We start from the raw sequence: 13,939 nt of genomic DNA on the forward strand, positions 1-13,939 counted from the left end.
TAGGATAACATTGGGCCTAACTCTCTCTGCACCCGCCGCCCTAGAGCCGCTGAGGGTGAACCAACTGTAAGCTCTTCCCGGATCGGCGCTTACTGGCGCGGAAAAAAGAAGCACTGACGTCAGCGCGCGAGGGCGGCGTCTAAGTACTCAGGCGTCATTCCGGCGCACGACGCCAACGACGGACGCGGAGCCGCAGACGACGCCTAGCGATGCGCAAGGGGTATTGCTACAAAATTCTTTCCGGATCCAGTCTGACGCCTGGGGATATTCTGAGGTGAGGAATCTAACTAACATGTTTCTTTCAGATTCTCTCTGCAACCGGCCGCCCTAGAGTCGCTGAGGGTGAACCAACTGTACCTACCTGACCCTGGGGGACCCCTGAGTCTATGCCCAGAACCTCAACTCTGCCAGTCGAGTACTTGCCCGTAAACCGCAAACTCTATTTTCCTCATAGGGTAACATTGACTGGCTTTTTCCTGAAATTTCTTCTAAGTGTGGACTTTTCAAATCTTAAAAAATTCACCAAAAATCAGCCGAGTAACGAAAACGAAATTACTTACCTGCTCTTAGGGTGAGCTCCCAGTCCTGGATCTTGGTGCCCAGCACTGACTCTGAAAAATACTTACAACTTTACTTACCCTTAACTCAATTTTCTTCCATAGGAAACCATTGACTGTTTTTCTGTGAGATTTCTTCTAAGTGTCGATTTCTGCAATCTTTAAATATTCTTCAAAAATCGTGTAATATCTGAAAACGTAATTACTTACCTGTTTTGGATAAAGGTCCCAGTACTGAGTCTAGGCACCCAGTACTGGATTACAAAAGTAACCAGAACATACTGTACCTGTAACCTGAATTTTCTTCCATAGGGAATCATTGACTGTTTTCTTTGAAATATTTTCTAAGTGTCAACTTTTAAAATGGCTAAATTTTGTTTAAAAATCATTACAGTAATTAAGTCGACTTTCATCACTTGATTCTGAGTACTGACCCAGGACTGAATCTAGGATCCAGTCCTGGAATTCCAAAAGTAATCCTAAAAGTAATCTGTAGCAAAGAACATGAAACTTCCATTGAACTCAATGCATTATTGTGTTTAAAATAGTGTTGCCTATTGCAACCACTTGTAACTGTTTACAAAAGTCAATTACATCTTGCAAAAGTATTTATATAGCATCTCATTCTGAGAAAGTATATTTTAATGCCAATTGTTGGTTCTAAAATAAAACAAGCATATATTTTTTATATATAAACCATTGGCCTAGAGTTCAGTTATTGTGTGTGAGACCATTTGCTGACTGAGTGTGTACAACAAATGCTTTACACTGTCCTCTGATAATGCCTTACTGCTCGACCAAGCTACCACTATTAGAGAGTAAGGTTATATCTAACTTTAGCCTCTGTCAAACCCTTGGGGACTGTGGACTCTGTACACCCTGTACCTATTTGGGAACAGTATATACAGAGCCACTTTCTCACATCCTCCCATAGGATAACATTGACACTTTTTCTCCAAAAAGTTTCTAAGTGTTGAGATTTGAAATCTGAAAATATTCTTTAAAAATCATGCGAATAACCAAAACGTAATTACTTACCTGTTTCCAGGAAATGTCCCAGTGCTGAATCTAGGTATCCAGCACCGAGTTAGAAAAGTAACTTAAAAAGTAACTTACCTGCAATTTACTGAAAAAGCCTATTCATTTCAATGTACTGTATTTGCTAAGTGTTGCATACTACTGCTCCCCTGTAAATCAAACAAAGTACAATTTCTATTACATTTGCAAACTGTTCTATATCCAGTAACTTATTACTGAAAAGTATTTAATGCTTACCTGTACCAGGCTTGCGTGGTTCTAAAAATAAACAGTATATTTTTATACAAAAACAATTGGCCTAGAGTTCAGTTCTTGAGTGTGTGAATTTATTTGCTGACTGAGTGTGTACATCAAATGCTTAACACTGTCCTCTGATACTGCCTTACTGCTCGACCAAGCTACCACTATTAGAGAGTAAGGTTCTATCTAACTTTAAACTCTGCCTACCTTTGGGGACTCTTGAACTCTATACACGCTGTACTTCACTTTGGTGCAGTATATATAGAGCCAGTTTCTTACAAACCTGCTTTTAAAAAAAGTATTGGTATGTGTGAGAAATGTGTTGTGCTGCTGAGGAGTACCTCTTGACAACTGTATGTTTTCAGGGATATTACTGTGAGGGAGCAGAAAAGCCTAATGTGTTATGTTGGGGCTGTGAGCCTCACAGGCATGTGTGCTGCTGGAGAACCTGAGGCTTATCAGGATGAAACATTTCATTTAATTCTTGCAGTACAATGCTTTACAGTGTGTTCCTGTCTTATTATCTTAGCCAGATGGTATGCTAACAGACCTTTCGCATGAGAATATGAGAAATGGACAGTTTTGAGAGAAACGTTCTGGTAATAATTAGCTGATCAGCAAAGAGTCGTCAAAAACATCTAAGGTAGTCTTAAAATCCTACCTGTATGGCTGTAAGGAGGTTGGGAACATTTCTTGAGCTTGGGTAACACTGGGGCCTGCTCCTAAACTCAGCTGGGCTTGATGCTGTCCCTGCATCGGGGCATAGATGGGAATTGGAATCTGTACAATAAAAACAATTAGAAAAATAAGAACAAGTAATAAGAACAGCTGGAACACAAGTCTGGAAGCAGCATCTGATATATGCCTTCACTAATTTGCATGAGACTCTCAATCCAAAATCATTTAATTTTGGGAAAACTATGAAGAACATGACTTCCAATTCAACACTAAACAGTTTACTGAGAAAACACCAAAGTGAAAGAAATCACACATGTACATAACAATCCTATAAAATCAATCAGGTTTCTGCCGTGACAAATATAATAAAATGTTATAGGCTTTGCACATACAACCCCCTCCTTCACTACATTAAACCAATCAATTCAAAGAAAGTAACTAGGATTACAGGTAAGTAACTTATTCTTTTCCGAGCTATCATCTCAGGCTGAATAATTACTGCCTACGTTTACCATTGAGTGACTTATTTGGATGTTTAGTCAGGAAAAAGGACAGTTTAGAAGCAACAGTTAATGACTTAAGTGTCAGCAAATCATTGTGTTTTTTGGTGGCCTCATACCAAATTCTTGAACAGGTTAAGAATGAGACAGCTGCATTTACAAGAAACATGATGCTGGCCGGGATCTGCATGATAACTTGCAAATTGCTTCACATCACCAACACTGAGACAATATTCCAGCCATGGAATTGTAGCTAACACCCTAATTCAATATGGGAGGTGTAAACTATGTTTCTCTTCCAGGGGTATACTCAAAGTCATAAGCACTGAATAGTCCCAGTCCACATGCGGAGAGCCCTGAGCGCGCGCGCACACATATATTTGTATGTTTAAACATTTAAAAGTACTCTAACACACACACACACACACACACACATATATATATATACATATATATATATATACACATATATATATATATATATATATATATATATATACACACACATATATATTCACTAAAAAAATAACATAGGTTTCAGGCGCGTTATAGTTAGCTGGACATTTCCCTTGTACAAAACCCTAGAAATTCCCCCGTTATAGTTAGTTCAGCTAACTATAACTCGCGCCCTCGCAATGCACTGCTGATGACGTCACATATTACATCATTCATGACATGGTCAGTGACATCATTGATGACATCACTGATGACGTCATCCAGTGAGTCTGTGTTTCTGTACAGTTTTAATATGTTTAATATATATAGGGAAAGGCCTGTTGAAGAATGAGTGGGTGTACAAGTGTGTGAATGGATGATTTTCTAGGTGCGTAACTGACTCTATAAGTGAGTCATTAAATGTATCTTACTGTAGACTAGTGACTAAACTGTGTGAATGTCTGTATGTGCCTGTGTGTTGGTGTATAAGTGGCTGCATGGTTTTGTGAATACCTATAGGAGTGTCTATATGGGTTATTGATTGGTTGTCTCAGTATCTGTATGGGTGCCTGAGTGTTTGTGTGGGTAGGGTGTGTGTGACTGTGCATAGATGTGTGAGTGGGTGATTCTATGGTGCATCGTTTTAAGAGTGCAACTGTGATGGACTGTCTGGTTGGGTGAGTGTATGTATGGGTGTGTTAGTGATTGAATGTATATCTCAGTTGTACATGTGTCAGTAACTACATATGTGAAACGCAGTGTATATGTGTGTAAGAGTATATAACTATCTATATGTGAGTGTCTGATTGAGGGAGTGCCTGTATGGATGAGTGTGTGCTTGTATTAGTAATTGTATAAGAGTGTCAGAATTTGTTAGTATTTTTATGAGTAAGTGAACTGGAGTGTGTTAACTGTATAGGTGAGTAAATTGGACTGTGATTAATTATTTGCATGACTGACTAGGTGTGTCAGTACCTCAATGGATAATTGGCGGTGTATGAGTGTCTATATAGGTGTATAAATGCATATGATAGTCCTGTACGGAGTGACTAAGTATGAGTGACTGTACAGCTGAGTGAGTGGAGATGTATGTAGACCTAAGAGTCAATGAGTGGGTGTGTAGTTATTGGTATTGGAGTATCTATGGTTTTCAAAATGGCCGTCTGAAATTTTGAGTCGGTGTATCAAAGGTTATATTAGGGTGTGAGAAGATGCACTAATTTATCACATGGATGACATCATCAGTGATGTCATCAGTGATGTCACTGACCAGGTCATGAGTGATGCAATATGTGACGTCATCAGCAGTGCACTGCGGGGGCGCGAGTTATAGTTAGCTGAACTAACTATAACGGGGGAATTTCTAGGGTTTTGTACAAGGGAAATGTCCAGCTAACTACAACGCCCCTGAAACCTATTTTTTTTTTTAGTGAATTTCTAAGGTTTTTTAAATGCCAATTCCTAACTATAACGCCCCTGAAACCTTTTGTTTTTTCAGTGAATTGCAAAGGTTTTTTAAATGCCAATTCCTAACTTTAACATGCATGAAACCTATGGTTTTTTCAGTGAATTTCAAAGGTTTTTTAAATGCTAATTCCTATCTATAACTTATCTCTGAAGATATCATGTTTAATGATTTTGATTGGAATTCTATATTTTTCAAATTCAGTGTGTCAATTTAATTAATTATCTTTTTTAAAAAAAATACTTTATCACCATTTTTTAAACTTATTTTTTCAATTAATTCCTTTAAAAATTAAAAAATGTTATTTGAATTTAATGGGTTTTACAAATATTTCTTTATATTTTTCAAATTATTTTTTTAACTATATGTTCAAAACTGTATTTTATATATTTTTTTCAATGTTTTTGGATCCGCGCACCGTTCTCCATCCCTACGTGATGGCATCCGCGCATGGTACGAGTTGGGTACGTGTTTAGTGTGCGATCGCAATGCGACAGGTACGCGACTCCTGGCCTATACGCGACACGTTCTATGTACGTAACGCGACGTTTACGCGCTTCCGCGATGCGTCATGTGCGTCTATGACGCGGTAGGTGTGCGGATCCCGCGAAATATTTAAGATTTAAAAAACATATATATTTATTTCATGTGAATATTAATTGAAGACAAACTCTAAACTAGTCTTAAAACTAATATATTTTTACATCTAGTCCTATATTTCTTTTTAATTCAATTTCGCGGATGCGCTGGGTGCGTGCTGCGTAAGCGCAGGGTGCGCCGATCCCATGTGACCTGCAAAAAAAGATTTGATTGGTTCATTACACTTACTCTTCTAACTATTGAAAGACCCCACCCATTTCAATCATTCTTCTTTGACATTCTTTAGAGCACCATCTCTTTGGAGAGAAGAAGATATTTTAGACTAAGTTTACACTTAGCTCTAACTTTTTTCAACCATAAATGGCTTCAGGGCAGCAGGCATCACCTGCATCACCTCATACTTCTGAGGATGAATTTTTCCCGGAGGCACCACCCAAAAAACGTTTTTCTTCAGTGGTGTGGAAATTTGTTACTTTTCCCGAGGGGCAGAATAAGACCAATGCCACCTTGGTCACGTGCAAGATTTGCAAAAGAGTCCTATCGTGAGGGGATCCTAACGAGAAATACTCTTGCGGCACGGCAAGTATGATGAAGTACATGAGGACCCTTCATCCGAACAATCTTGCACAAGAAGAGTGCCGACGGATGAGAAACACTCCTGCGCCATCCACCTCATCGCAGCCGAGCACATCAAGAGTGCATCCATCAGCCCAAACCTTGGACATCCGTCCTCAATTTCAATTTTTAAAAGTGCTCTGCACTAAGTGCAATAAGACTTTGTGCTATGGTGAGCAGTCGATCTGATCTGCCGCCGGCAAGAAAGTCACATTTGCTAGTTTTTTTTATTTATTTTTATTGTTCCCTGAAGTTCATTGTTTGGTTTCTCCTGTGTTTTTTGTTGTTGCAGAAAAACCCCCCAAAAATTAAAAATTGTTCAGAAAACCCCCCAAAAATTATAAAAGAAGGAAGAAAAAAAAAAGTTCTTGTAAGAACTAACTTTACTGGTTTAAAAAGAAAAAGCTACATTTCTTTGTGTTAGTTTAGATGAATGTATGTGTAGTATGTAATTGACTGAATTAATGCATTAGTAGCGTATGGTGAATGTATAAGTTGCAGAACTATGAGGAAGTGCTGCAGCATCATACAGTAACCTCTTTAACTGCAGTGTGCTGTAGTACTTCCGAAGCACAGGGATGCAACATATGTACATAAATATGTTGCAAATCTATGTTTCTCTCTGAACGGCTGCTTAACCTGCAGCCACGTGGTGACACAGGCACCCTTGCACCATAGTGCAAGGATATCTGGGTCATGTGCTGTTTGTTTTCTGCAGGAAGACACACCTTCCTGAACAAAAACAATGAGAAAATGCATTTTTCTTCTTCAATGTATGCTTAAAATTTCAGCATGCATTGAAGATATAAAAATGTGGAGAAATTAAAACAATTCTCCTTGTTGTGCTTTCCTACACCAATTTTAGAATGGTGCAGCATTCACACACATCGAGATTCATGATTTCTGAGAAATCTAGACATGTGTCTCGTTCTATGAGTATTCAGTGCAATCATGCACAACAACACTTATAGAACACCCTTTCAACACAAAGTGGTGTGCATGATGAGGTTATATTTACATGAAGTATAAAAAGTGCACAGAGTGCCTTTTCCTCTCTTTGTAAATATAAAAGAGTATCTTGCACAATAACTATGTTACAAAAAGTGACATATTTCCGTTTTTAACTTTCCTTGCGAATGATAGAAGGTAAGCACAGAGTTTTGTCTGCAAAGATGTTCAAAGAAGAATGATTGAAATGATTGCGGTCCTTCAACAGCTAAAAAGGTGAAATATTATGAACCCCTCAAATCTCTTTTTGCAGGTCACATGATATCGGATTATGGTCAGATTTCAAAACTACATAAACAGAGTGTTTTTAGAAACGTGTTTCAACTTTGTAGCTTCTTGCAGGCCTCTTCATTCTGCATATTGATACTTAATTAAAAACTTACCTTCATAGTAATAGGAATAAAAAATGGTATACATTTTTTTCTGTTTTTCATTCAAATATAAATTCATATAAATTGCTTATTTTAAATTTTGGATCTGTGAAAGAAAAGGAAAAAAAAATTATAACATGTAATACATTTTTTTACAACACAGCATAATTTCCACAAAGTAATTATTTTTGCCTTTGTTGCTGTTCTCAGAATATATTAAATTTCACTAAAAATAGTGATTTCAATCGTACTCATCACTCAACAGCGGGCAAAAAAAACAATCTCAAAGATTGTTAAAAAAAAACAACATGCCATTCTCAAAATACAAATCACAGAAATATAAAATGCACACAGCTAACAAATTTTTGTAACTTTAACTTACAAAAACTGTAAATGATGTCGCTATAAAATATTCACCAAATCTAAAGTTGAATTTTTGGAGGATGCACCACGCCCACAACGTTTTCCTTCAGTGATGTGGACATTTTCTACTTTTCTCGAGGGGCAAACAAAGACCAATACCACCTTCGTCACTCGCAAGATTTGTCAAAGAGTTCTGTTACGAGGGGATCCTAACAAAAAATACTCATGCGGCACAGCAAGTATGATGAAACACCTAAGGACCCTTCATCCAAACAATCTTGTACGAGAAGAGTGCAAACAGATGAGAAACACTCCTGTTCTGTATCTGTAAAAAAGAATCACAAATAAATGTATATTGATAACTTTCAAAATTGTACTATTCCATTACTGTACAAACACATTTTATATAAATACTGACTAAGAAACTATGTCCCTGAACCACAAGTGTGACGATGGTTAAAACACTACATGCATAGTGCATACTACTTTGAAGCAGTTCATGCCCTAAAGCTCTACATGCTAACTGACTAAATGATTACAGTACTATAAGGAGACACACTGGGTGAGTGACAGGGTGTTTGCTAGAAGAGTATGAATATTAACTAGGGAATTGCAGGTGTGAAACACAACTGTGTAGGTGATTAGAGGACTGTATCCATACTGCATAGGCATTTAAAGCAGTCCATGTGCTAAGGCCTGGCTCACTGCATGAATACTTAGGCACTGACTGAATGATTACAGTACAGCAAGGAGAGTGCCTAGGTGAATTTATAGGTGCTAGGCTTTTCGCACAGGGAATGGATCAGTACTTGGTACTGAATGGGTCACTAGAGGAGTGCAAAGGCAGTGACAAGATGTTTGCTGGACTGTATGGATACTGACTAGGAAATTGAAAGTGTGAAAGACAAGTGTCTAGGTGGTTAGAAGACTGCATGCATAGTGGATAGGGGTTTGAAGCAGTCCATGTGCTAAGGCCTGGCTCAGTGCATGAATACTTAGGCACTGACTGAATGATTAGAGTACTGCAAAGATAGGATCTTGGTGAATTTATAAGTGTTTGAGTTTTCGCACAGTGAATTGACTGCAAAGGGAGTGACAGGGTGTTTCCTGGAAGTATATGGATACGGACTAGGGAACTGAAGGTGTGAAAGACAATTGTGTAGGTGGTTAGAGGACTGCATGCATAGTGGATAGGGGTTTGAAGAAGTCCATGTGCTAAGGCCTGGCTCAGTGCATGAATACTTAGGCAGTGACTGAATCATTAAGAATACTGGAAAGAGAGTGTCTTGGTGAATTTATAAGTGTTTGGCACAGTGAATGGATTAGTACATGGTGTTGAATGGGTCACTAGAGGACTGCAAAGGGAGTGAAAGGGTGTTTCCTGGAAGTGTATGGATACTGACTAGGGAATTGAAGGTGTAAAAGACAAGTGTATAGTATGTTAGAACAGTACATGCATACTGCATAGACATTTGAAGCAATCTATTTGGTACTTAGAAACTGACTAAATAATCAGACTACTTCTAGGACAGTGCTTAGGTAAAACTTTTAAATTTTCAGTTCTGCCACAGTGAAGAGAATAGTACATGGTACTGCACCTTAGTGTCAAACCCTGACTCATTTTATCAATGCATAAGCAAAGACTAGCTTCTAATGCTACTAAAACTTGACAACATGACAGGTTTAAAAAGAGTTATCTGCTAAAAAATACACGATGTTACCAAATGCTTCTCTCACAGTGGTTCCCAAATGCACACAGACTCAGTGTGATTTTAGACAACAACTACTATACCTAGGAGTTTACCAAAAATCATTCATTACTGTGGAAGTGGTAAGGAAACTGGACACAATCTTCATATTTCAGGACTGCACTTTTGTGTCAAAGCCCAACTCATTTAATGAAAGCATAAGCAAAGACTGGCTTCTAATGCTACTAAAACTGGACAACATGACCGGTTTTAAAACCGTTATCTGTCAGCAAATACACGATGTCACTAAATGCTTCTCTCACAGTGATCCCAAATACATACTAACTCATACTGTGATTCTAGACAAGCACCACTATCTCTAGGAGTTTACCAAAACTCATTCACTACAGTGCAAGTGGTAAGGGAACTGCACACAATCTACATATTTCAGGACTGCACTTTTCTGTCAAAGTCTGACTCATTTAATCAAATCATAAGCCATAACTGTCTTCTAATGCTACTAAAACTTCACAACATGACAGGTTAAAACAGTTATCTGTCAGCAAATACACAATGTTACCAAATGCTTCTCTCACAGTGGTTCCCAAATGCACACAGACTCACTGTGTGATTTCAGACAAACAACACTATCCCTTGCACTATACCAAAACACATTTCTTCATCTAGAAGTAGTACTACATTTTAGTAGAGAAACATAACATAACTCATTTCACAAATTCATAAACAATGACTGGTTTCTAATTCTACCAAAATATAAAAACAGCACAGTTACACAAGTAGTAGCTTGCGCATCTGAAAGAGACACGTTAGTGATAGATTCCTTACCTTAGAATAGATACCCCAGCAATACCAACCCCGGTCGTGGGTCTGCGAACAAGATTACACCAGAAAGTCACGGAGCACAGATCGGCCAAAGAAGCCGTCTCTCCGGACCTGACTGTCAAGGCAGTAGTGCTTGGTAAACATGTGCAGCGAGGCCCACATAGCTGCCTTACAAATATCCTGCAAGGGGACACCGCATCCCAAGGCAGTAATGGCTGCAGTTGCCCTGGTCGAATGGGCACGCAGTCCTACAGGAGGATCCTTCTTGGCCAAGGAGTAACAGGCTTTGATGCACAGAACGACCCACCGGGAAATGGTCCGTTTGTGCACCGCCCGACCTCTTTTGGTGCCCACGTAGCCAACAAAGAGCTGATCATCCACAGAGAACTGCTGTGTACGCTGCAGATATGAATTCGAGCGCATGTTTTGGGTTCAGACGGTGGAGCCGCTCCTCTTCCCTTGAAGGATGCAGAGGAGGAACAAAGGTGGGCAAAGTGGTGGTCTGCCCGATGTGGAAGGGCGTGACAACCTTTGGCAAGAGAGAAGGACGTGTCCTTAGAACCACCTGGTCCGGATGAACAGAAAGGAAAGGAGGTTTGGAAGAAAGCCTGGAGCTCACTCACTCTCCTGGCAGAGGTGATAGCTACCAGGCAAGCCGTCTTGAGAGTAAGAAGACGTAAGGGACAGTTATGGAGGGGCTCAAAGGGAGCGCACATCAGAAAAGTCAAGACAAGATTCAAGTCCCACTGAGGCATTATGGAGGGCACAGGTGGGAACGTATGCGTAATGCCCTTAAGAAAACGGTTAACAACCGGGGACTTAAAAAGAGAAGGCTGATCTGGAAGCCGTAGAAAGGCAGAGATGGCCGAAAGATAACCTTAAATAGTGCCCAGAGCAGAGCCCTACTGGGCCAAAGAGAGAAGGAACAGAAGAACCTCAGAAAGAGGGGCAGAAAAGGGATCCACAGTCTTACCTGTGCACCATGGCACAAATCTGTTCCACCTACAGGCGTACACCGTATTAGTGGAGGGACGCCTGGCTGCCAGGATGACATCACAGACTTCGGGAGGAAGATCGAAAGGGGTCAACTGTCGCCGCTCAATCTCGAAGCATGGAGGTGGAGGCTGGACAGGTTCGGGAGGAGGACCGTCCCCTGCTGCTGCGACAGAAGATCCTTCCGAAGAGGCAGACGGATCGGGGGATCGATGCCCTTACTGAGTAGCTCGGGATACCATACTCTTCGAGCCCAGTCCAGAGCGACAAGAATAACTTGGGCCCGGTCGCGCCTGATCTTCTTCAGCACTCTGGGCAGAAGTGGTATAGGCGGAAAGGCGTACAACAGACCGCAGATCCACTCGAGACGAAAAGCGTCTCCGAGTGAGTGCCGCCTTGGAAATTCCAACGCGCAGCACTGATGACATTGCGCATTCTCTTCGGTGGCGAATAGAACCAAGGCTCTCCCCATCGTAGAAAGAGACCTTACGCCACGTCAAAGTTCAGACGCCACTTGTGATCCACCATGAACCGGTGGCTGAGTTTGTCCGCCCTGGCGTTCAGAGAACCTGCCAGGTGTTCAACCACCAAGGTAATGCCTTGATGTCCCAGCAACGTCCAGAGGCGCAGAGCCTCTTGACATAGGGTCCACGACCCCACCCCGCCCTGTTTGTTGCAATACCACATGGCGGTGGTATTGTCCGTGAACACCTGCACCACACTTCCCGGACAGAGGAAAGGAATGCCTTCAGTGCAAGCCAGATCGCTCGCAGCTCCGGAAGGTTGATATGGAGCCGGGACTCCGCCGGAGACCAGAGGCCCCTGATCTCCGTCTCTCCCATGTGGCCTCCCCAACCCAGGAGGAACGCATCAGTCACTACTGTGTGCTCCGAGTTGGGAAAGGGAGAGGGATCTGCCATTGACCCAATCGCGATTCGTGAGCCACCACTGCAATTGCCGTGCAGTGCCCTCCGAGATCTGGACATGATCGGACAGGTTGCCCTGATGCTGCGCCCACTGAAACTTCAGGTCCCACTGCAGAGCCCGCATATGCCATCTGGCATGCGGCACCAGCAGGATGCAGGAGGCCATCGGGCCCAGAAGCCGGAGGGTCATCCTGACTGAAACCCGGGATAGAGGCTGAAATAGCAGAACCATAGCCTGAATATCTCGGACTCGCTTTCAGGAGGATAAAGCCGAAACCGCGTCGAATCTAGAACCGCTCCGATGAAAGGGAGCTTCTGAGAGGAACTCAGGTGCGACTTCGGCACATTGATGGAGAACCCCAGCAGATGCAAGAGGTCGGCCGTAGTCTGAAGGTGGGAGACGACTGCCTGGGGCGAACCCGCCATCAACAGCCAGTTGTTGAGGTAGGGGAAGACTGACACCCCTGAGCTGCGACCACCGCCATCACTATCGTGAACACCCAAGGGGTGTTGGTAAGGCCGAAGGGGAGCACGGCAAACTGAAAATGCTCCTGGCCTACCGTGAACCGCAGGTAACGCTGGTGGGCCGGCAGTGTGAAAATAAGCGTCCTGCAAGTCCAACGCTACCATCCAGTCTCCAGGGTCCAGGGCAGACAGGACCTGAGACAGTCAGCATCTTGAACTTCTTCGTCCGGAGGAAGCGATTGACGTCCCGGAGGTCCAAGATGGGGAGCATGGCCCGCCTTGTCCTTCTTGGGGACCAGAAAGTAGTGGCAATAGCAACCACTCCCTACTTCCTGATCGGAAACTTACTCGATGACCCCCTCGGCCAGGAGGGCCGTGCCTTCCTGACTGAGAAGAACCAAATGATCCCCCGACATGCAGTTGTACTGAGGTGGCATGGCTGGAGGGGAGGACAGAAAGGGGAGCGAGTAACCGTGGCAGATTATCAGCAGCACCCACTAGTCCGAAGTGATTCCGCGCCAGTGGTGGAGGTGGTGACTGACCCTGCCTCCTACCGGCGTGCGATGCCCCCTGAAGCTCAGATTAGGAAGGCTTGGAGGTGGAAGCATTGGGTGCGGAGGTGGACTGCCCCGCCCGCTGGTTACCAGGCCCGCCCCTGCGGAAGCCACGTCCGTGGCCATGCTGAGGCAGGTTCTGTACAGGCTTTGCGGAGGAGCGCGACTTAGCCGTAGCCCGCGAGTCCTTAAAGCGCTCCAGGGCACTGTCCGCCTTGTCGCCAAAGAGGCGAGAGCCATCAAAAGGCATGTCCATGAGCGAGCTCTGGACATCAAGCGACAACCCAGTAGACCGCAACCAGGCATGACGCCGCAACGCCACAGTCGTGGAAATCACCCTGCCCAAGGAATCAGCTGTGTCCAGACCACACCCGATGGCAAACTTCGCCGCATGCTTGCCCTCTGCAATCGCTTGGGAAAGGACGGCCTGGACCTCTTCAGAACACTGAGGCAGGACCTCTGCTACCGTATCCCAAACGGCGTGGGAGTAACGCTCAATAGTATTAACCGACCGCAACCCCAAAGTGGCAGAGGAGAACAACCTCTTGTAAGAAAGTGGGTTTCTGTTGCAGTAACCCCCCCCCCCCCTCTTTTTTTTTG

At 42.7% G+C, this 13,939-nt stretch overlaps 1 protein-coding gene across 3 annotated transcripts in view; it reads right to left on the reverse strand.

Moving 5' to 3' along the window:
• Positions 1–13,939, reverse strand: part of PRRC2C (proline rich coiled-coil 2C) — a 1,321,979-nt gene that overhangs the window by 217,089 nt on the left and 1,090,951 nt on the right. For all 3 annotated transcript variants that reach the window (XM_085601696.1, XM_085601697.1, XM_085601695.1), the window contains exon 27: positions 2,497–2,615. In XM_085601696.1, the coding sequence (XP_085457822.1) occupies positions 2,497–2,615 (119 nt within the window). The remainder of the gene's footprint in view (positions 1–2,496; positions 2,616–13,939) is intronic.

Source organism: Triturus cristatus, chromosome 4_2, assembly GCF_964204655.1.
Source record: "Triturus cristatus chromosome 4_2, aTriCri1.1, whole genome shotgun sequence".
Lineage (NCBI taxonomy): Eukaryota > Metazoa > Chordata > Amphibia > Caudata > Salamandridae > Triturus > Triturus cristatus.